The sequence below is a fragment of the Temnothorax nylanderi genome, unplaced genomic scaffold, assembly GCF_030848795.1.
Source record: "Temnothorax nylanderi isolate EJ_2023f unplaced genomic scaffold, tnyl_v1.0 TNYL_tig0491_pilon, whole genome shotgun sequence".
NCBI classification, from domain to species: Eukaryota; Metazoa; Arthropoda; class Insecta; order Hymenoptera; family Formicidae; genus Temnothorax; species Temnothorax nylanderi.
The window spans coordinates 88,040-109,654 of NW_027249553.1; the positions used below are offsets into that span (position 1 = coordinate 88,040).

At 42.3% G+C, this 21,615-nt stretch overlaps 1 protein-coding gene across 2 annotated transcripts in view; it reads left to right on the plus strand.

Annotated features, from left to right (window-relative positions):
- The window catches only part of LOC139783346 (uncharacterized), an 81,323-nt gene that overhangs the window by 54,071 nt on the left and 5,637 nt on the right, over window positions 1-21,615 (plus strand). For both annotated transcript variants that reach the window (XM_071722504.1, XM_071722505.1), the window contains exon 3: window positions 14,977-15,196. In XM_071722504.1, the coding sequence (XP_071578605.1) occupies window positions 14,977-15,196 (220 nt within the window). The remainder of the gene's footprint in view (window positions 1-14,976; window positions 15,197-21,615) is intronic.

The following is a 21,615-nucleotide window of genomic DNA, read 5'->3' on the forward strand; positions in this document are numbered from 1 at the left end:
CCGTTCTCGGAGATTACATGCCCTAGGTAAATGACCTCCTTTCGTAAGAATGCGCATTTATTTGGCTGCAGCTTTAAGTTGAATTTGCGGAGTTTGATTAATACCGCGATTAGGCGTGTGAGGTGCTCCTTTAGAGATGCTCCGTAAATTACGATATCGTCGATGTATACGAAACATTTTAGGCCTAACAATCCGGCTAGTACCGCGTACATTAGTCTCTGAAATGCTGCTGGCGCGTTTCTTAATCCGAACGGCATTCGGTTAAACTCGAAATGTCCGTCCGGGGTGGAGAATGCCGTTTTACTCTTGTGGTCCTCATGCATCGGGATTTGATGGTATCCCGATGCTAGGTCTAGCACCGTAAAGTACTTTGCGTTGCCTAGTTGGTCGAGTATGTCGGTGATATTCGGCATGGGAAAGGAATCTTCCATGGTTAGATCGTTTACTTTTCGAAAATCTATCACGACTCGAAATCTTATTTTGCCCGACGCGTCTGGTTTTTTTGGTACTACTATTATGGGTGCGTTCCACTGGCTGGCGCTAGGCCGAATTATTCCGTCTTCTAGCATTTTTTGTATCTGCTTTTTCACTTCGGCTTTATGCTTCTCCGGCAGCCGATATGGTTTTACTTTCACCGGCGCGCTATCAGGTCGCGTATTTATTTCTTGCGTTATTGCCGTAGTCGCGCTCAGTTTATCGCCGTCTAGGTAAAATACGTCGCCGAAATCATCGCAGATTTGATTTATCGCTTCGCGTTCTTCGTTGTTTAAGTGATCGAGCTGTAATTGTTCGCGTAATTTCTCGCGTCGCTCGGTAATGGGCTCGCGTTTCTCGGTCGCGTGTAATGTGAGAACGTCGGTGGAGTCGTTTGCCGGGACGTCTTCTAATGTTACGTGAGGTGTCAGTATCTCGACCGGCTTGTCCGTCACGTTCAAAATCCTGACCGGGCATTTGAATTCGACTGGCTTTACGAGGCAATGCCCGATAAAAACTCCGGGAGCAGGTTCGCCGCTTTTTACGATGCCTACTCGGTTATGATCGGTGACGGCTTCCACGATGGTTTCGCTGCGGGGCGGTAGAGTTACCTTTCGATACGGTCGAAGTTTGAAAGTGGCTTTACCTATTTTCAACTGCTTCGATGTGTTCGAAATATCGGCCTTATGTTTAGTCAGGAAATCGTTCCCTAATATTCCCTCATATTCGATAGGGAAGTCGTCCTTCACCACGTACATTGTGTGGCGTATTTTCTTATTTCCGAGGTCCACCGTCGCTTTTATTTTCCCTAACGTGTGGATTTGGTGTCCAGTTACGCCGATTAACGCTAACCGTTCTTCCCGCACCATCGTTTTACCTTTTAAATTGCCGACTTTTATTAATGTCAATGTCGCTCCTGAATCTAGCAGAAGATTCATTTCTCCTCTTTCCGCCTCCTGTATAGGCAACGTTATACATCTAGCGGGCCCACCTTGTGCTTCTCCGTTATCTGTGATACCCTATATGTCTCAGCGGCGCGTGCCTTATTTTTTCTGGGCTTCTCTTCCTTCTCGCTACTGCTGCTGGAGGATGTGTCCTCGCTAGATTCGTTCGATTTTGTTTTTCTCACTGTGCTTACTGGTGCTTTTTTAGCAGCTTCCGTTTTTGATCGGCGCGGTCGCTCAGGCTTCGGTCGCCCGTTTAGCGACCAGCATTCGTCTCGCTTGTGCCCTGCTTTCTTGCAATATGAGCACTCGATGGTGTTGATTCCACCAGGCTTTTCCGCTTTCGGCAGTGTGTATTTGCTTGCATACCGGCTCGAGCGGCAATCTCGCCCGTAATGACCGGTCTTCCCGCATTTATGGCATTGCACGGCTGTACTTCTCGCGGTTCGAGCGTTTTCCGCGGGGAATCTATTCTTTGACATCGGCGTTTCTCGGGGAGGGGCCTCTGACCTTTTCCTCTGCGCTGGCGCCGGTTATCGCCTCCTGGAGGCTCTGGTATCTTTGCGCTCGCACTAACATTTTAATGTCTTCGTGCAGTCCAATTTGAAAATTGTGCAAAGCTTGCATTTTAATGCTTTCAAGGATAGCTTTTTGCTGCTCCTGTGAGTGTCTTTGGCCTTCTTCCATGGCCTCGTATAATTCGCGTGCTAATTTTTCCACGCGTCGGCCGAATTCCTGCGCGCTTTCTCCCGGCTTTTGTCTTAGGGAGTTAAAGTCCAGTTGCAGGTGGGTCATGCCGCGCTTGTCCAGATATTCTGTCTCTAGCTCGCGCTTTAGTTGTTCGAAATCGCGAATGTCGCGCGTGTCGAAATCCGTCATTGCTTTGCCCTTGAATTTTGTGCATAATATTGCTTCTAACAGCATTGCTTCATCTGCGGGCTGAATATTCTTCATTGCGTACGTGCTTGCGCTTATGAATTCGCGAACGCGCTCTCTAGATTCTCCGTTTATTTCGGGAATCATGTTACGGGCTTCCTTTAGGCTAAGGAATCCGACGTGGTGCCCTGGCTGACTACGGACGTCGCTACGTGTTCGTCCGTAGGTGACGTCCAGCGGGCCCTGGCTGCGTACGCGTCGCTCTCGTGCGTTGGAGCAATTGTAAGTGGTGGATTCTAGCCGAGTCATGCGTTCCTGCATCTCGCGGATTGCGCGAATGACTTCTACAGAGCGCTCGAACTCTGCGGCCTCTGTGCGGTCCATGCGTTCCTGCATGTCGCGCATCATGCGTAGCACGTCGCTGAGCACGGAGTCTATTGCTCCTGGGCTTGTTCGCGTCGGCTCGGGGGCTCGACTTTGATCAATCTCGGACGATCGCCCGTTTGCCGCGGGTCTGAGCCGCTCTATTTCTGCGTTAATCTGTGCGGGTGATATGTCCTCACGCGGTGCAATGGTCGCGGCAGCTCGTTGCTGGCTCATCGTGTTGGCCCGGGGGGTATAATCCTCTTCCGCGGGGTCGAATGTATCGCTGTCGTATGAGGTCAGGGAGAATTCTCCTCTCCCTGCGTTCTTGCTCTGCGTATCGGCCGAGGTGTCCGATTGTGCGTCACCGTCGGTCGGGGGCAATCTGTGTGCATCACTGTCGTGATTGTCGCTATTTTCGTCACCGCTTTGGTTAGCTATATTATCTTGCGGGTTTTCGTTCGCGTTATAGAGGCTAGCGTCTAAAAATTCGAATTCGCGTTCCACTACGACGTTGGGGTGTAACTCGAGCACAGGCGTATTATCGCCGTCAGGTTGCGCGTCTAGGTTTCGGCGCACGCGGTCTAATTCGTTGTTTGTAAGTTGTGCGGCGCGAAGACGGTTTCGGATGCTAGTTTCGATCGCTCGCTGCGCGCGCTTGCTCAGCACGAAGGACGCGTTGCTGACAGGGGGATGCCGGGATAAGTCGTCCGACATCTATCGGCGCTTACGCTTGTATTCCCTGTAATCGCAAAGTTTCTTTCGGCGTTCGCGGTTGTATTTCCTGTAATCGCGAAATTGACTCTCGGCGTTCGATCGCGGGGGACGCTCACTATTTCTACGCTCGGCGCGTGCCGTGGTCGGCTTACAAAGTGTTTCGGACTTACAGTACTGCCGCGCAACGCATGGTGTCCGCTTTCTGCTGTGTCGGAGTCCTGCAGGGCCGCTCCGCTGCTTTGTGTCGTCTCTGCTTCGCGGTTTCCCTGCTGCGCTGCTTCGCTAGCTCGGTGCGTCCCTGTGGCGCTGCCTCGGGCTGGCGAGTCTGTGCGGTAGGTCGGGGCCTCTCCGGTGTCGCTGAGATGGGGCACTCGGCGGCTGCTACCGTTGTTTCACTCACTCACTCGGGATCTGGCTGGCAGTTCCCCTCCGGGATATGTACCGCCGTCTAACGATCCGTTCCCGTATTGCAGGCGCAAAACTGGCAGAATGTCCTCGCGTCCGGTTGGCAGATCCCACCGCTGCCACCAATTTGTTGTGCCGTACCTTGGATCGCAGGGTCGGCACTGAGTTCTTTTGGATCCGCCGGGAGGAAGGAGAATCACTTAGCCAGTTTCTTGGTCGAACGATGTTTAATAAAGTTATTATTTGAATGATACAGATATCTTCTTACTTCGCTGCCCTGACTTGCGGGCGTTCACAATATAATAGGTTACGTTTGGTCGTGCGCGATATAGCATTTCGTTCTAGACTGCCCGCCGCTTCTTGGAAGGACGGACTTTTATCTCCTCGCGCATTAGCTTCCGCGATGCTGACTTAGCTGTCAGCGCTTTTGCTTCCGGGCGAGTGAACTGGATGCCGCTTGCAAAACCCGGAATGCCACCTCAGGTGAGTTTGGCAAGATCCGGAAGTAGCGCTGACAGCTAGGTGTCGTAATTAGGGCGCGGTGACTTTCGCCACACAACAGCGGTAATGCGTTTTCGCCCTTCCGCAGCGAATATCTCGTCCGCCGCGTGTCTCTTGGCGAGATCGTTGCTACGCGAATAAGCTATGTCGTGCTCGCGACACGCCGCGTCTAATGGATTAATACCTTGATCGCCTCTCGCCAATCGTTCTTCTAAATGATTGCCCGGGCCACATAATTGATAGCCGGGAATATGCAATTCGCCGCAATTTTTTATCAATAGCGCGAGACCGTCGACGTGCGTTCGCTGCCACGGTTGATTGTAATGTTCGTAACAGCGACGATAGGTCTGAACCTCCAAATCCGCCTTTATATGTTCCGGAAGCTTGTCCCACACGTAGTGAACGTGATTGCCGCACATTTGCAACAGAACGGCTTTCGGCACAAACTGCAGCTGTTCGGCGCTCAAGGTCTATCGGAAGGTCTCGACAGTAGGACGAACATCTTTGCTACTGACCGATTTGCGGTTTCGCTCGCTTATAAATAGGCGTTCGAGTCAGCCAGAGAGTCGGCAGTGTGGAAAAAATGAGATTCGTGCGACAACCGTTGGCGATTCGTGTGACCAATTGCGACGACAGATTACGGTCGATGGGGGGCAACGCGGAGAAACGCAGGCACGGTACGATGTTACCGACTACTATACGCGCGATCATTTGCGGCCCCTCGAATTGCGGTAAAACCAACGTTTTGATAAGCTTGTTGGAAAGTCCGCACGGCGTACGTTTCGAAAACGTGTACGTATACTCGAAATCGTTGCAACAGCCGAAATATCGATATTTGGAGAATTTGTTGACATCGATCGACGAAATCGGCTACTTTACGTTCTCCAATAACAGTGACGTCATTCCACCGAGCGACGCGCGTCCAAACTCGATCTTCGTCTTTGATGACGGGGCGTGCGATAAGCAAGACGCGGTGAGAGAGTATTTCTCAATGGGCAGGCACTCGAGCGTTGACTCTTTCTATCTCTGTCAGACGTACGCGAGAATACCTAAACATCTGATATGTAACAACGCGAACCTGCTGATCCTGTTCAAACAGGATGGTACCAATTTGAAACACGTGTACAACGATTACGTAAATACCGACATGCCGTACGACGAATTTTGCTCGTTGTGCCACGATTGTTGTCAACAAAAGTACGGATTCGTAGTGATAGACAAGGACGCTTTCGAATGGCCGATACAGAAAAGGATTTAACGTGTTCGCGATACCGCAAAAGCGATAAGGATGGAAACGTTACCCGTTCAGCAGCGCGAAGAGGAGGAGGAGAAGGAGGATGCGATGCCGAGAAAGAGGAAACGAGATAGCTCCTGGTCGAATCGCTTCGGATCGACGCCGCTTAAATTTCTTAAATCGAAACGATCGAAAGTTGCTCCACTGGATGTACCTGCACTGATAACCTCTACACCGTCCGCGGCGACGCGAACCGTACAACGTACAAGTCTCGAATCACTCGCGAGCGATGATGATGATGTTTTCGAAAGCATGGACACAAGTAATCTCGAGACGTCCGTTCGAAAGCAGTTGCAGACAGCGGAGGGTCGAGAAATGTTTGAAGAAACGTTGCGAGATCACTTGGGTCCGTTGACCAAAAGTACATCGGAGCTGTTTTGAGCGACAATCAAAAGATTATAGATTACGTGTACGGCGTTTATTTCGACAACGATGGAATGATGCTCGGCAACAAACGTTTTGACGTGGACAACGCGGATAACATAATTATCGACGGCGTACGATATATCGGCACACCTGGTCTTTACGAGTTAATCTTCAAGAGAAATTCCAATGACGACATCTACACGGAGGATGATAAGCAAACGTACAACAGCTGTTGGCGACGAGTGCTCATAAACGCAATCACAATGCGCATGCTCCATTACTGAGCAACAGGGGATACAAGTATAGACATGTAATCGCACCGTTGATATCTATCGAATCCAGAAAGAAAAAATCTGGAAAGGGATTATCCATGCCTCGCGCGATGACGCTAACCGACAATAAGATCGACTACGTGCACTGGGACGACCCCAACGAGCTGGTGGATCGTCTCCGATTGCTCAACGCTTCGCGCCACGTTGGCAACAATGCTCACGACAACGAGATCATGTTGATCATCGAGGAACTTCGCGAAGCCGGGCTTATTATAAATTAAACCATGCGTCGGCGAACCATTCAATCAGCATTGAAATGCCGATCAACAAGTTTGGCATATCGCTCGGAAGAGACGAGGCGGAACCGTACCATCGATGGAGTGGATTAATGAAAAATTTCGTGCGTGATAACGTTCTGTGTCGCACCGTTACGGACTTTGACGCAAGGTCGCGGAAGATTCGTCGCGTGGCGCAACCAGAGGCTGATGGTGACGCGGTTAATAAACTATACGTTGATCAATTCTTTAAAATGTTGAGCAATCAACGAAAAGAATCAGACGAGAAGCTGACTGCGTTCGAGAAGGATCTGCAAGCGTTACGGACTACGATAAACGAGCTTCGTCATTCGACTATCGTTGAATCAGACGCGACAACGAACAACAATGGACAAACGGTACAGGAACGGCTACGAACGGCTAACGAACGAAAACGACAACGAGCGACAACGAACGGTTCAGGAACGGCTATCGGACGGCTGTCGAGCGACTATCGAACAGCTAACGAACAGATATCAAACGGCTAACGAACGGCTCAGGAACGGTTACGAACGACTAACGAGCAGTTATAAACGGCAAACGGACTACAAAGAACGGCTATTGAAGGACGACGAACGGAAATAAACGGCTAACAAACGGCTCAAGAACGGCTAACAAACGGAAATAAACGGCTCAAGAACGGCTAAAAACGGAAATAAACGGCTCAGGAACGGTTAGAAACGGCTAACGAGCAGTTATAAACGGCAAGCGGGCGACAAAAACATGACATCGCTAAAATCCGACGGACGTAAAAATATCGAGAAGCAACGACTCGTCGAGGAACTGCACGCTCCGGCGAGAAGAAATTTTCCCCGAAGACACGTCATAGTGCGAGGGTACGATGACCTGTGACAGGCTGACATCGTCGAGATGCGTCCGTACTCACGTTTCAACGGAGGCTACCACTACATACTTACTGTCATCGATGTGTTGAGCAAGCACGCATGGGCCGTGCCACTCAAGGGTAAAGGCGGAAGCGAAACAGCTAACGCTATCGCTGAGATCATTCGACACAGCGGGAGGTGCCCTAGTAACCTACAAACCGATATGGGGAAGGAATTTTACAACACCGACGTGCAACGTCTCGTGAGGAAACACGGCATCAATCATTATTCCACATATTCGGTATTGAAGGCGTCGGTCGTCGAGCGATTCAATCGCACGCTCAAGAACGACATGTGGAAGATGTTTACACTCAATGGAAATTACAAATGGGTCGACGCCTTGCCGCGACTCGTATCGGATTACAACGCGCGCAAATATCGAACCATCGGCATGCGACCCGTCGACGTTACCCCCGCGATCGCCGAAAAACTCTTGGCTATCGTATACAGCGCAATAAAAATCGCGGGTCCGGCAAAGTTCAAAGCGGGCGACTTGGTACGCGTTAGCAAATACAAGACGATTTTCGAAAAGGGTTACACGCCGAATTGGACCACCGAGGTGTTTAAGATCGTTAAAGTGCAGCGTACCAATCCCGTAACCTATCTATCTTATATACAAGTTATCTTTATACAAGATCTAGTGTGTGCGTGTGCGTGTGCGTGTGCGTGTGTGTGTGTGTGTGTGTGTGTGTGTGTGTGTGTGTGTGTGTGTGTGTGTGTGTGTGGTGTAGAATTACGTAGATTTATATATGCGAACGTGAGTTCTGTGCCATATTAACGTATAGTAATGCGTCACGCTCTCCTCACTTTGCCGCCTATGCGCAGACCGAGGATATTCTCTCGCTGGACGGAGTATATATCAGATGTTGCACATAGTCCGTGCCAAATACTAACAAATACTCTTGAGGATATAAATATGTCTACCAAATGTTCATGCGTATTATGTTGGATAATATCATATTATGTACTTATAAAAAAAACTACTATATGCACTTTTACATATTCCTACTTGCATAACTGCTATACATTATATAATCCTGTCTCTATACATGTTGAACGGTATACCTTTTAGTATCTGTGCATATCAAATCCAAATACACACTGTCTAGCTGCTTAGCTGCTGTCTGCGCATAGGCGGCAAAGTGGGAAGAGCTGACGTATTACTATACGTTAATATGGCACGGAACTCACGTTCGCGTATAAACCTACGCAATTCTGCACACACTAGACCGAGGGTCACATATATCGAGTCGAAAAGCTTATACCTTTACATGTCAAATCTGGACCTTTCAGGGCTTATAGCGCGGAAACGGCTCATAGGATCAAGTTGTGCCCGTTGAGACATTTGTTCAGAATGACAAGAACTACAACATATCCAAAAATTAGCCAAATCCGCAGAAAGACATTTTCCCATAAGAATGGTGCGGGGTCTTTTCTTCGCAAATTTATCTGGAAATTTTTCTGAAAATTTGCTGAAATTTATTTGAAAATAGACTGAATTTCTCTGAAATTTTGCGAAAAAATTATTTTCAGCCAAATTGCTAAAAATTGTTTGAAGCTACAATTTCTCTGAAAAAAAGGAAGAAAGATTTTCAGTCTAATTGCTGAATGTTCGCTGATTGTGAAATTAAACTGAAATCTTTCCGAAAATTTTTCTAAAAATTTGATGATATTTTTCTAAAAACATATTGAAATTTCTCTGACATTTCACTTAAAGTGTTGCATAATTGCTAAAAATACGCGGGTTAAAATATGTTTTTAATAAAATATACGTCTATTTCTATTAATATGTATGTTTCTCTGTTACATAAAAAATAAAATTGCTTTTAATAAATTAAGATATTAATTATATTGAATTAATTACTTAATTTATTGTCTAATTTTATTATTAAATAGTTAATTAATAACGTCTAAAGTTATTGTGTAATTTCAACAAAATTTGGAAACAAATTGCATATTTTCGAATGTTTTCTTTGAATTTAAATAAAATTTTTAAACCCGCCTTCGGCGGGCTCGTTTCGATCGCAATTATGCGAGCATCTCGTTCGAAGATGATTACATGTAGTAGCGCTTCGCGTAGGAAAACTTCACAACGTTTAGAGCTTACAAATTGTAACTTCCCTCCCTTAACCTAGCTCGTGCCATCTGTATTCACCTCATATTGTTTAGAGGCTAAAGAAATTATCATTGTTTTGAAGATAATTACGGGTTACTAAATAATCATTGTTATTTTTGGGAGGGTGAGGTTGTAATCATCTTCGAATGAGATGCTCGCATAATTGCGACCGAACCTCGCCCGCCTTCGGCGGGCTCGTTCGATCGTTCAATTATACTTCGCATCTGGTTCTCGATGATTACATGCAGATATTTAGAGATGTAATAATTTCTGCTTTTATTGTGTTGCGTTATAACTCTTAAATTTATTATACTCTGTTATAACTGAACAAAAATCATACATTGAAGTTTCATATAAGAACATTAGTTTAATGTGGTTATTGCTTAATCTATATAAGATTTATTTATTAAGAATTAAACGCGCAAAGGAATCATCTGAGATCTGTATTGGTCGGTTGTAGAATTTCGCAAAAACCCTTGACTTTTCAGACCAACCTGCGGTTTTTCTTATAGCATTGAGATCTACGCCTCGATTAAAAGCTTTAGAGACTGAGGCATGTCGCGTGCTGTACGCACTGAATTGTTCAGTGTCAATACCCGCTTTTTCTAGCAGATTTTTGATACAATGTCCGATCGTTTGAGATGTGACAGCTTTGTGAGGCTTTTTAATCGAGATAAATAAATTTCTTTCTTTACCTCTCAAACTTTTTGTCGCTTGTAGATATTGTTTAATGAAGGAGGCAACACAAAGTCTTGGATTCTCTTCAAATACTGGTAATATTAATTCTGGTTGAAAACTATTCCGTTTAGAAGTTTTTATTGGATCAGGAATTTTTATTTTAACTACCTAACTTAAAATTACGATATTTTCTATATTAATTATTGACAGTGTTTGAAGCCTGTGTGCTGTTGTTAGCGCTAAAAGTGTTAAAGTCTTTTGTGATAGAGTTTTTAAATTACTAGAATCATCCAATTTTTCAATATAGTCGAGGACAATAGATGTATCCCATGTAGTTGAATATCTTGGTCTACTTGGACGCATTTTGTAAATACCTTTCAGGAATCTCGACAGTGTGTTATTATTTAAAAATTCTTCCAATGAAATAAGCGAAATGGCTGATCTCATTGAGTTAATTGAACTATAGCTGCTTCCTTCATTAAACTTCATTGTCAAGAATTGTATGATTGTTGTTATATCAGCCCTAAAGGGGTCAGACTTTTGTTTTTGCGTAAACTCCCACTGCTTTAGATACCCTTCATATTGCTTAATAGTTGTCTCCGTTATTGAGCTTATAAAAATGTCTAGGAAATCTTCAGGCATTTTCTTTTTTAAAAAAGTTTCCCTGATAATTTGACGGCAACCAGGGAAAGGCTTGTATGTAGCGGATGTACCATTTTCCTGCAAGGAGAAAGTAATAAATTTTTATTGGGTTCAAAAAACAGTGGTGGTTTACATGCTAGTGACATTAACAGAGGGTACCACGGTTGTGATGGCCAAAGGGGAACAATTATTGTACCACAAGCTTTATCTAATATAATTTTCTTTATAGTAGGAGCTATTAAAGCGAACGGAGGAAACGCATAAAATTTTTTATCAGACCAATCAATTGTAAACGAATCAACAAAGGTAGCTTCCGGATCAGGAAATCGCGAGCAAAAAATATTGCATTTTTTGTTTTCCCTTGATGCGAATAGATCGATAGAAAACGGACCAAATCTTTCAGATATACGTTTGAATATTTTTGGACATAATTCCCATTCTGTATCAATATTTTTATTTCGCGATGCAGCGTCAGCCTCGAAATTCTCCTTAGAAGGGATGTAGGAAGCGAATAACCAAATTTTTCTTGTTTCACACCAGTCCCAAATTTTCCTTGCCAGGTCAGTAAGGTGAGGAAAACGTATACCCCCCATTTTATTAATGTAGGATATGGCAGTTGTGTTATCTATTCTCAGTAGGATTTCACAATTTCACAAGTCCTTCGCAAACGATTTCAGCGCTAAAAATTCAAGGAAATTAATATGGTGTTCCCTTTCCTCAGGATTCCAAAATTCTCCAATCCTTACTCCTTCTGAGAATGCACCCCAACCTGATAACGAAGCATCTGAGTCTATTGTAATTCAGAATTTCATTGTTCTAATGGGATTAACTCCTAATGCAGCATTTTTTTTCCACCAGATTAAATCTTCCTTTAGTGATTTGTTTATTATCATTTTTGCCTCATAAATATTATTTTTTAATAATAATTCTAAAAATCTCACTCTCTCTAATTTCTTACAGTGTATTCTACTGTATGCCACTGCTGGGCAGCACGCGTTTAAAACTCTCAAAACATGAGCAAATTCACGAATCGTTACTTTCCTTCCAGCAATGAAATAATCTAGCAAGTCAGAAACCTGTTTCTTTTTCTTTTTCGTCAACTCTATAGTATAATTATCTGAATTTAATATAAGACCCAAATATTTACATTTTTTCTTAGAAATTAACGAGCTTTTCTTATAATTAATAATAAAACCTAAATTTTCAAGTAACTTAATTGTTTCATTAATATTAGTTTGACACATCTGATAATTCTTTCCAATTAGCAATAAGTCATCTAGATATATAACCGATAGAAAACCTTTCAATCTTAGGATATTTATAACCGGTTTCATAACTTTCGTAAATACGAAGGGACTTGAACATAATCCAAAAGGTAGACATTTGAACTGATAAAGACGACCTTCAAACTTAAATCTCAAGAATTTTCGACTACTTTCATCTACTGGAATTAGAAAATATGCATCCTGCAAGTCAATAGAACTCATATATGCCCCTTTAAACATCAGATTTCTGGCAGATTTTAAATCTTCCATTTTAAAATGAGGGGGCTTGATAAATTTGTTCAACTTTTTCAAGTTTAAAATAAACCTATAAGAGCCATCAGGCTTCGGAACTAAAAAGTATGAAGAAATAAATTGGTTTTCGCTTTCGTTACATTCCTCAATGGCTCCTTTGCTTAGTAGCTTATTAATTTCATTTTTAATGTTTAATGACTCCTTTGAGTTCCACTTTGGCTCACTTGGAATTGCGTTTTGACTTGGTGTCTCATTAAATGGGATTTTATATCCTTTAATGCATTCAATGACAAATTTGTCTTTTGTTATTTCTTTCCAAGAATCTACAAAACCTGATAATCTTCCTGCTATCATTCTTACTTCTTCTATTTCCGGGATGTCGTTTGAGACGGTTGGCGGTGTGTCAACTGAGTTTTCGGGCGAGTCGGGTGACTGCTGGTTGATCCGTGGGTCGATGGCATTCTCTGTCTGTTCTTCAGAAAAATTCGACGATTCTGATATGTACCCACCTGTCTCATCCTGACAGGTGGGTTTCTCCAGTTTCCCAAAGTTGCCTTGGTTTGTAATTTTGGTTTATTGGGTGCCTTTATTTGTGAATATGCTTTTTCTACAGCCTTTGCCTCCTTCACCTGTTCGGCAAATTTTTGACCGTATAGCCATTTATCGTTTGGTTTGGCTGCTTCAACTGTGGGTTTAACAGATTTACTAAGCAACGGCGTAATAAACGATCTTCTTGTCATTGAATGTTGGTAAAAAATATCTAATATCTAATATTTTTCCCGCGTCACAAAGATAGCTCACGAACCGGGTGTAATCTAATCCTACTTCTGGCTGATCCACGATCATTCAGACTGCAGCAGTCAGAGCCACAATAGCCGTTCCAGCACTATTCTGAATGTCAATAAAGTGCTGATCACGTTTCTTAGCAGTTTCCGTTAGTACAGGTCGGACTTCCAGGTTTACTTTCGGGGCTTCGGCATATAAATTACCTTCTCTTGGATATTTTGTAATTATAACAGTTTTTACTTTTTTAGGCAGGCCTTCGGACATGAATTTTCTCTAAATCGTTTTAACCTCTTCCTGAATTTTTAGCTCAGCAGCAGTTTCTGCTTCTTTTCCGACTAGTTGTAGGATCTCAGTGTCGGCACCACCTATATCGCCAATCTCCTCTTTATCTTCCTCATTTATGTTAGCGACATTTTTGTTATTTTCATTTTCTCCGACATCTAGAAGTTCTAAAAAAGGAGGAAAAACTAATTTGACTTCTCGAAGAAGTATTTTTGGGAAAGGCTAATAATGTCGTATGGTCTTATTCCTGATATACTTCGTATGGACACGTATGACAGTCACGTAGTGGCTGTCAAGAATTCTTATTTACGACTGACACCCTAGCTTACTGCTTGCAGTATTCGTGTGGAAACTGCAATAAAGGTTAAATATTGAAACTGACACTTAAGAACTTAAGGCTTACTGTCCGCAGTATTTGTGTGAAAGACTGCGATAAATGGTCAAGTATTGAAACTGACATTTGAGGCTTGTTGCCCGCAGTATTCATGTAGAAAACTGCGATAAAGATCAAGTATTAGAAACTGACACTTACGGCTTGTTGCCCGCAGTTTTCGTGTGGAAAACTGCGAAGGAACAGATTCGTGTGGATTCTTGTTCCTGTTGTTAGCGACATTTTTACCTACCTGTCGGTGGTTCGTTTTCTTTTTCATTCTCAACTTCTAGACAATGAGCTTGCGTCTTGTCGTCCCTTTGGTTCTCTATGAACCTCGAGAAGATGGTTGTTAGGTTATGTATTTGATTTTCGATATTTTGCAACCTTTTTTCCGTCTTTGACTCTGATCTTTTACGATCCTTCGATCTCGACCTTGATCTTTTCCTCTTCTTATCACTCGGCATGATGAATATCTGCTTACTATTAATCTTTTTATATCAATATTCTTTACTTGCTTCTCTGTACGTGTGAAGTTCTCCGCACAACGAAACAATATGAGGTAAATACAGATGGCGCGAGCTAGGTTAAGGGAGGGAAGTTAAAATTTGTAAGCTCTAAACGTTGTGAAGTTTTCCTACGCGAAGCGATACTACATGTAATCATCGAGAACGAGATGCAAAGTATAATGAAAATATTCGTAAGAAACATATAATTTTGTTTCTAAATTTAATTAAATTTTTGTTGAAATTGTTTCGAAATTATGTTAAAATTATGCTGAAATTTCGCTGAGAAGTATTCCAAAAAACGTGAGACTACTTCAGAAAATTTTCAGGCAAATTTCAGCGAATTTTTCAACAATCCACCGATAGTGGAATTAACTAAATTTTTCCACCAGTAGCGAGACTCATAACTAAATATGTGTGCGTGCGTGCGTGCGTGCGTGCGTGTGTGTGTGTGTGTGTGTGTGTGTGTGTGTGTGTGTGTGTGTGTGTGTGTGTGTGTGTGTGTGTGTGTGTGTGTGTGTGTGTGTGTGTGTGTGTGTGTGTGTGTGTGTGTGTGTGTGTGTGTGTGTGTGTGATGGCAAAAATACGGGGTATTATGAGAATTTGTTTCTTCTATTTTCAACAGTATTCAAAAATTCGAATATAATTTTTAATTACAATTGATTACAGAGCATAAAACCACGAATGCAAATCGTCAGCGATGAAGAGAGCATAGTAGTGCGCAGTATCTTAAAAGAAGATACTGCCATAGAAGACAATAATAATCATTACGGAGGACTACGTGGTGGCAAATCCTTCCCGCTCGTGTCAACAAACAGCTTGTCATCTGCTACGCGCATAATTAATTATCACATGTTTGGATCTCTCGGCACGTCAAAACATTACAAAGGTAAATATTTGGTTTTTATCAAATTTAATTGAATTGGTAGTTCTCTTTGTTCATATAAAGTTCCTCATAGTTTTTAAGTGTGCAAGTAGAAACTTGCACATTGCTTTCTCTTAGTTTTTAAGTGTGCAAGTAGAAACAGCAAATGTTCGGGAGACGCAGGGGCAGGTTAAAGAAGTGGCGAGTCGGTCTATTTTAACAAACACTGCGACATATATTCTTTGTCTATATATACATGCTTAATCGGATTGTCTTTGGCTTTATATTATGCCGGCGCACACGGGCGCCGGACTAATTTTTGAAGGATAAGTTTTATTTTTTATTAATGAATAATTTTTTATTAATGGATCAATTTTCTTGAAACCAGTGCCAAAATTTTTCTAATTTTTTGTTGATGATTTTGATGAAATTGGTACCAAAAAATTACTGATTTTATGGAGATGGCTACTATGGGGTTGAAAATTGGGTTTTATGGGGTTCTATTGGTGCTTCTAATTAATGAGTGAGTTTGGGGAGAGGGGAATAGATTTTGAGCCCGCGCGAAGCGCGGGCGAAAAATCTAGTCTATATATAAGTACCGTTGTCTGTATGTATGTATGTATGTATGTCTGTTTGTCTGACCGCGAACTACTCATTCGTTAGTGGACCGAATTTTTACCAAAAGTATATGAAGTAAGAGTAGAATTTCCCGGGGAGTGCCATAAAGTGTATAGTTTTTCGTTACCGATTTTCTGGAAACCGGTTTTTTTAATTTTTCTAATTTTTCGGGAAATAATTGACCGAATCTCATTCGTTAGTGGACCGAATTTTTACCAAAAGTATATGAAATAGGGGTAGAATTTTCCGGGGAGTGCCATGATGTGTATAGTTTTTTGTTACCGATTTTCTGGAAACCGGTTTTTTTAATTCTTCTAATTTTTCGGGAAATAATTGACCGAATCTTAAAGAATTATAAATCAAACAGGGGTAGAATTTTCCGGGGAGTACTATAAAGTGTATAATTTTTCGTTACCGATCTTTTTGGAAGCCGGTACCGAAATTTTTTCAATTTTTCGGGAATTAATTGACCGAATCTCAAAGAATTGTATATGAAGTAGGGGTAGAATTTCTCGGGGAATGCTATAAAGTGTATAATTTTTCGTTACCAATTTTTTTGGAAACCGGTTTAGAAATTTTTCCAATTTTTCGGTTCAAAAATTTTATTAATTTTTCGAGGATGAGTTTAATTGCCACTGGAAACCAGTTTGGATCTATATATATATATATATATATATATATATAAGTACCGTCTTCTGTCTGTCTGACCGCGAACTACTCATTTGTTAGTGGACCGAATTTTTACCAAAAGTGTATGAAATAGGGATAGAATTTTCCGGGGAGTGCCATGATGTGTATAGTTTTTTGTTACCGATTTTCTGGAAACCGGGTTTGCTTCCTTATAGAGGAAGCTTTGTTTTCATAAATTTCGTATATGAACCTTTGATTGCGTATAAAGTTGGGTCTAATCAACCAAATTTAAATGAATTATATATGAAATAGGGGTAGAAGAAACCAAAGAAAAGATTGGTTTTGAGTTTTTGCTGCTAATATGTTCAGAGTGTTCTAAAACGTCGAAATATTGAATTTTAAAAAATGTCCGTATGTGTGTGTATGTATGTGTGTGTGTGTGTGTATGTGCAGATTTGATGTCCCCGTGGTTGCTCTAACTTCCGCAAATATTGATATATCGGGCTGTTTTTTTTTAATCGATAGAGTATTATTCAAGGAAGGTTGGTATTGAGCTTGGCGATAATCGCTAAAGGGGTTCTTTTAAAAAAAAAAATTTGAATTTTTTTAGAAATGCCCGTGGTTGCTCTAACTTTTGCAAATTTGAAATATTGGGCTACTTCTAATTTTATTATATTCTTCAGTCTTTTCTACTGTTGTGCCTCAATGATGGGATGTGCCGGCACAAGGTTCTTTTAGGATTTCGGGTTGGAGAACAAATAAATCACTATGTATAAATGAGTGAAATATATTTCCCTTTTACAAGTTTAATGCGGTTTCCTCTTTGCTAATCCCGGTATTCGCGTAACAGAAAATACTTTCGTATAAGACGCACGTTTCTCGTATCGTTACTAGCTGACGACCGACTGCCCGCCACTCGTCGGAAAGGCGGGCTCTTTATCCGCTCGGTGTTGCTGACTTCGTTGTCAGCGTTTTTGGCACCGTGGTCAAATGTCCGGGATGACCATATTTGGTCATTCCCGAAACTTGGGCAGGTCTTCGCGTCAGCGTTCCTCGTCGCTAGGGTCAAGTTACCGATAGGAGGCAACTCGGAGTTGCCAAGTGCAATACTTAATCTATAATTCGTTGTGCGCTCACAACATCCCTTCCCTCGCGGAAAAAGAAAAACTGAGGTTTACGAAGTTTTTCGTTATTTATTTATTTTTGTTTTTTCTTTTTCTTGAGGGGTTACAATCTGGTTTACTTATATGCTAATATGTATGCTATGGTTTCCCCCTTTAAATTTTTAATTATTCCCTTTTTTTCTTTATTACATAAATAATTATAACTATGATGCTTACTACGGTTACGATTACGGTCGCGTAGCCTATAGGATATATAATATTCTTATTTGTAAAGGCGTTTGGCTGGTTATTTTCCACTTCCCTTTTGATTTCATCTAAGATTAAACTTAACTTCATTAATTCTGACGGATCTCTGATTACTGGTTCTAACTTGATTTCTCTTTCAGAGTCTATTCTGTTGTCCAAAATTATACTTTCCTCTAAAGTATTAGTTGCATTAAATTCCGGTAAATACATTTGTATCTGTTTAATATAAATTCGGTTGTTTGTTTCTAAAAATATGTCAGGCGTAGTTAATTTACAGTTCTTGCGCAATGTAATTTTTCCAGTTTTTTCGATTTTAATTTTATTTTCGGGAAGTTCGTTACATTGGATCGTTATCTCTGATTTTTTTGGAGTGGAAAATAGCCATGTTTGCGGTTCGGTTAATGCTATCCAAAACGTTACGTTTGAAAGGATATGGCGTTGTCTACGGTTTTCCCTATATTTAGGCGTTTCTATAAAAAGTTGCACTTCGCTTGGCGCATTCTCAGTTATACGGTATACAGGGAAATTTTGATCGCATACAACTGCGATTTCACGCTTACATCTGTTTAGTTCGCTGTCCTTTAATATTAGATAATTGTGATTTTCCCGGTTTATTCCTAACAACGCGTGTGAGGGTTCTAGCAATGTGAATACATTATGGTTGTAGTGTATCGGTATGGGAGTAATTTTTATAATGTCATATATCGGGTATGCTACTATTGGAAACGCTAGGATGGTATACACGTTTACCTTGTCGTAGTACGCGCTTACGTCTATGTATTTCTGTATAGTGTTCCAGTTTCCGATCTGAATTTTAAATGGAAAGTTCAATCCTCTGGCTAGGTGTACTGTTGCTTCCTTTAATTCTGCGATTATGTTTTCCATGGGAAGTACGCGTGTAATTAAGATGTTACTTTTTGCGTATGTTAGATAATCGGTTATGTCATTTATGTCCGTCGTGAGGTCGGCTATCATAGCGGTTGTCAGTATTAATTGTTCGTCTATTTCTTCTCTGTGTATGAATTGGTCGTGTAGTTTTCTGGTGACGTTTGCCAGTAAATTTTCGTTGTGGGATAACGTATGTTCCAATTTTTCCATATGTCCTAGCGTGGAGTTGATGATCTTCAGCTGGTTCTTTGCTGCGTGCTGTAGCGTTTCTTGCTGATTATTAAGCAGTTGTAATTGCTCGTTGATTGTTTTTGCGTCTTCAGCATCCATGGTACCAAATAGAGTTTTGCTTATCTCTCCAATGGCATTGATTAACCCTCGCTTAGATGCGGGTGACTTGTAGATTGTTTGTAAATGTTCTATGGCGCGTGTTGTTTTATCGTTTTCTCTCTTATTGGTCTGGAGAGCAATCTGGCATTTATTTTTGGCGTCTCCAGTGGCATATTTGCAAAGTTCCTCGGTGTTCTCTAAGTATCTCTGGAGCTGTTGGTGTCTGCTTTTTAATGCGGCTACGTCTATGCGTATCGCTAATTTCCACGTTGCTTTCGTCTGCTGCAGGTGTCCGATTCTTTCGAAGTAGATACCTGGCTCGTTGATAAATTGCGTCACTTCGTACGGTGGTACGGGCGACGCCGACGCTCCTGTTGTGAGGTGCTGATAGAGGATGAGAAAATTTATAACGATGCGTAATTTTATTTCTCTTGAAACGTCAGATTTTTTATTTACTTTTTCTTTATGCTTCTCGGGTAGGCGGACGTTCGCCGGTGCGCTATTAGCTCGCGTCGTGATCTCATGTTTCACCGCCGTGGTGTGTGTTAGCTTATCGTTTTCCACATGAAATATATCGCAAAAATCGTCGCATCTCTGCTCTAACGCCTTCTCTTCTTTATTATTTAATTTAATTTTCATGCGTTTTTTACGTAATTTCTCGCGTTGTTCTTAAATTGAGTTGCGCTCTTCAGTCGCGGGTAATGTGAGTCCGTCAACCGTGTCATTCACCGGCATCTCTTCTCGAGTTACATGCGGTGTGAGCATCTGTACTGTCTTCCCGGTGACGTTTAATTTGCTTCTCAGACAATTGGAATCTATTGGTTTTATCATACAACTTCCGATGAAAACTCCAGAAATAGGTTTTACACGTTTTACAATACCTCTTCTATTTCGATTTGCACCTGTCGTCTGTATGATTGTTTTACTGCGGGGGGGTTGAATTAGCTTCTTATACGGTCGGAGCTTAAGATTTACTCCGCCGATTCTCAATACGTTTTTCCCATGGAGACAGTCAGCTCTGTGCTTTTTGATGAAATCGATTCCTAGTATTCCTTCATAATCCATCGGGAAGTCGTCGTTTACCACGTATATTGTGTGGCGTATGACTTGTTTTCCCAATTTTATTGTGGCTTTCATTTTTCCAAGGGTGTACAGTTGGTGTCCTGTTATCCCTGTCCGTGCTAGTTTCTTTTCACGCATTTGTGTATTGCCTTTCAAATTTCCTATTTTGATAAAGGTTAGTGCTGCTCCGGAATCGATCAAAAAATTCATTTTTCCCGTTTTGGTTTCCTGCATCGGGAGTGTCACGAGATCTAGATTATAATTTTTACTAGTCTTGCTTGTCACTTGAGTAACTTGATACTCGCTCACGGCTCGCGCCTTATGCTTTCTCGGTCTCTTTTCCTCTTCACTGCTACTGCTGCTGCCGCTGCTGCTGCTATTCGATGTTTCATCGTCCTTGTCTGACGTATGCTTAAACGCTTTCGCTGTGGTATATACCTGTGGTTTTTTATTTCCATCAGTTTTGGATTGGCGTGTTCTTTCCCTTTCGGGTCGGCCGTTCAGCTGCCAACAATCTTCCCGTTTATGCCCTTCCTTTTTGCAATACTTGCAATACTTTTCGACGGTATTTATTCCGCTGGGCTTTTCTGCTCTCGGGAGAGGATATCTGTTTGCGTATCGGCCCGTACGGCATTCTTGCCCGGTATGGCCTAGCTTTCCGCATTTATCGCATTCAACTCCAACGCTTCGAGCTTGTCGAGTTTGCTCCTGACCGTTTTTGTTTCGGTCGGTATTATATGTCGAGCGCTGAGGAGGTCCTTTCAATTTCTCCTCGGACGTGGCGCCTAAAATGGCTGCTGTGAGATTAGCGTAATTTCGTGATCGCACGATAGTTTGAATGTCATCTCGGAGTCCTAGCTGGAAATTTTCTAGTGCTAGTTCTTGTATCGTATCTAAGATTGCTTTTCGTTGCTCTGAGGAATGTCCACGGCCTTCGATCATAGATTGGTATAGTTCCATTGATAATTTGTTTACCCAGAGTCCGTAGTCTCTCGCGCTTTCGCCTGGCTTCTGCCGGAGCATATTAAATTCTCGCTGAATGTGCGTGGTGCTACGTTTTGCCAAGTAACACATTTCTATTTCCTGTTTCAATTGCGCGAAAGAGTGTATGTCTCGCGTTTGGAAATCGTACATGGCTTTTCCCGTTAGTTTCGTGCAAAGTATAGCCTTTAATAACGATTTTTCATCAGCGGGATTAATTTCGTTCATCGCATAAGTACTTGCGTTTAAGAATTTTTGAACTTGACTGCGCGAAGTTCCGTCGATTTCCGGAATCATGTCGCGGGCTTCTTTTAATTTAATGTACGTGTTTACTGGATCGTGTTGGTTTCTGACGTTTTCCAACGTTCGTCCGTAAGTTACATCGAGTGGACCGTTACTGAAGTCACGTCGGACTCTGTTGTCTTCGCGTTCGTAATTCGTGGCCTCTAATCTCTGCAAGCGATTTTGTATTGCGCGTATCTCGTCTAATAGCTCGCCGAGGATGGAGTCTTGCGTGCCCGGGCATGCACGCGCGGGCCCTGGATTCGCGGGCGTCCGGTGGGC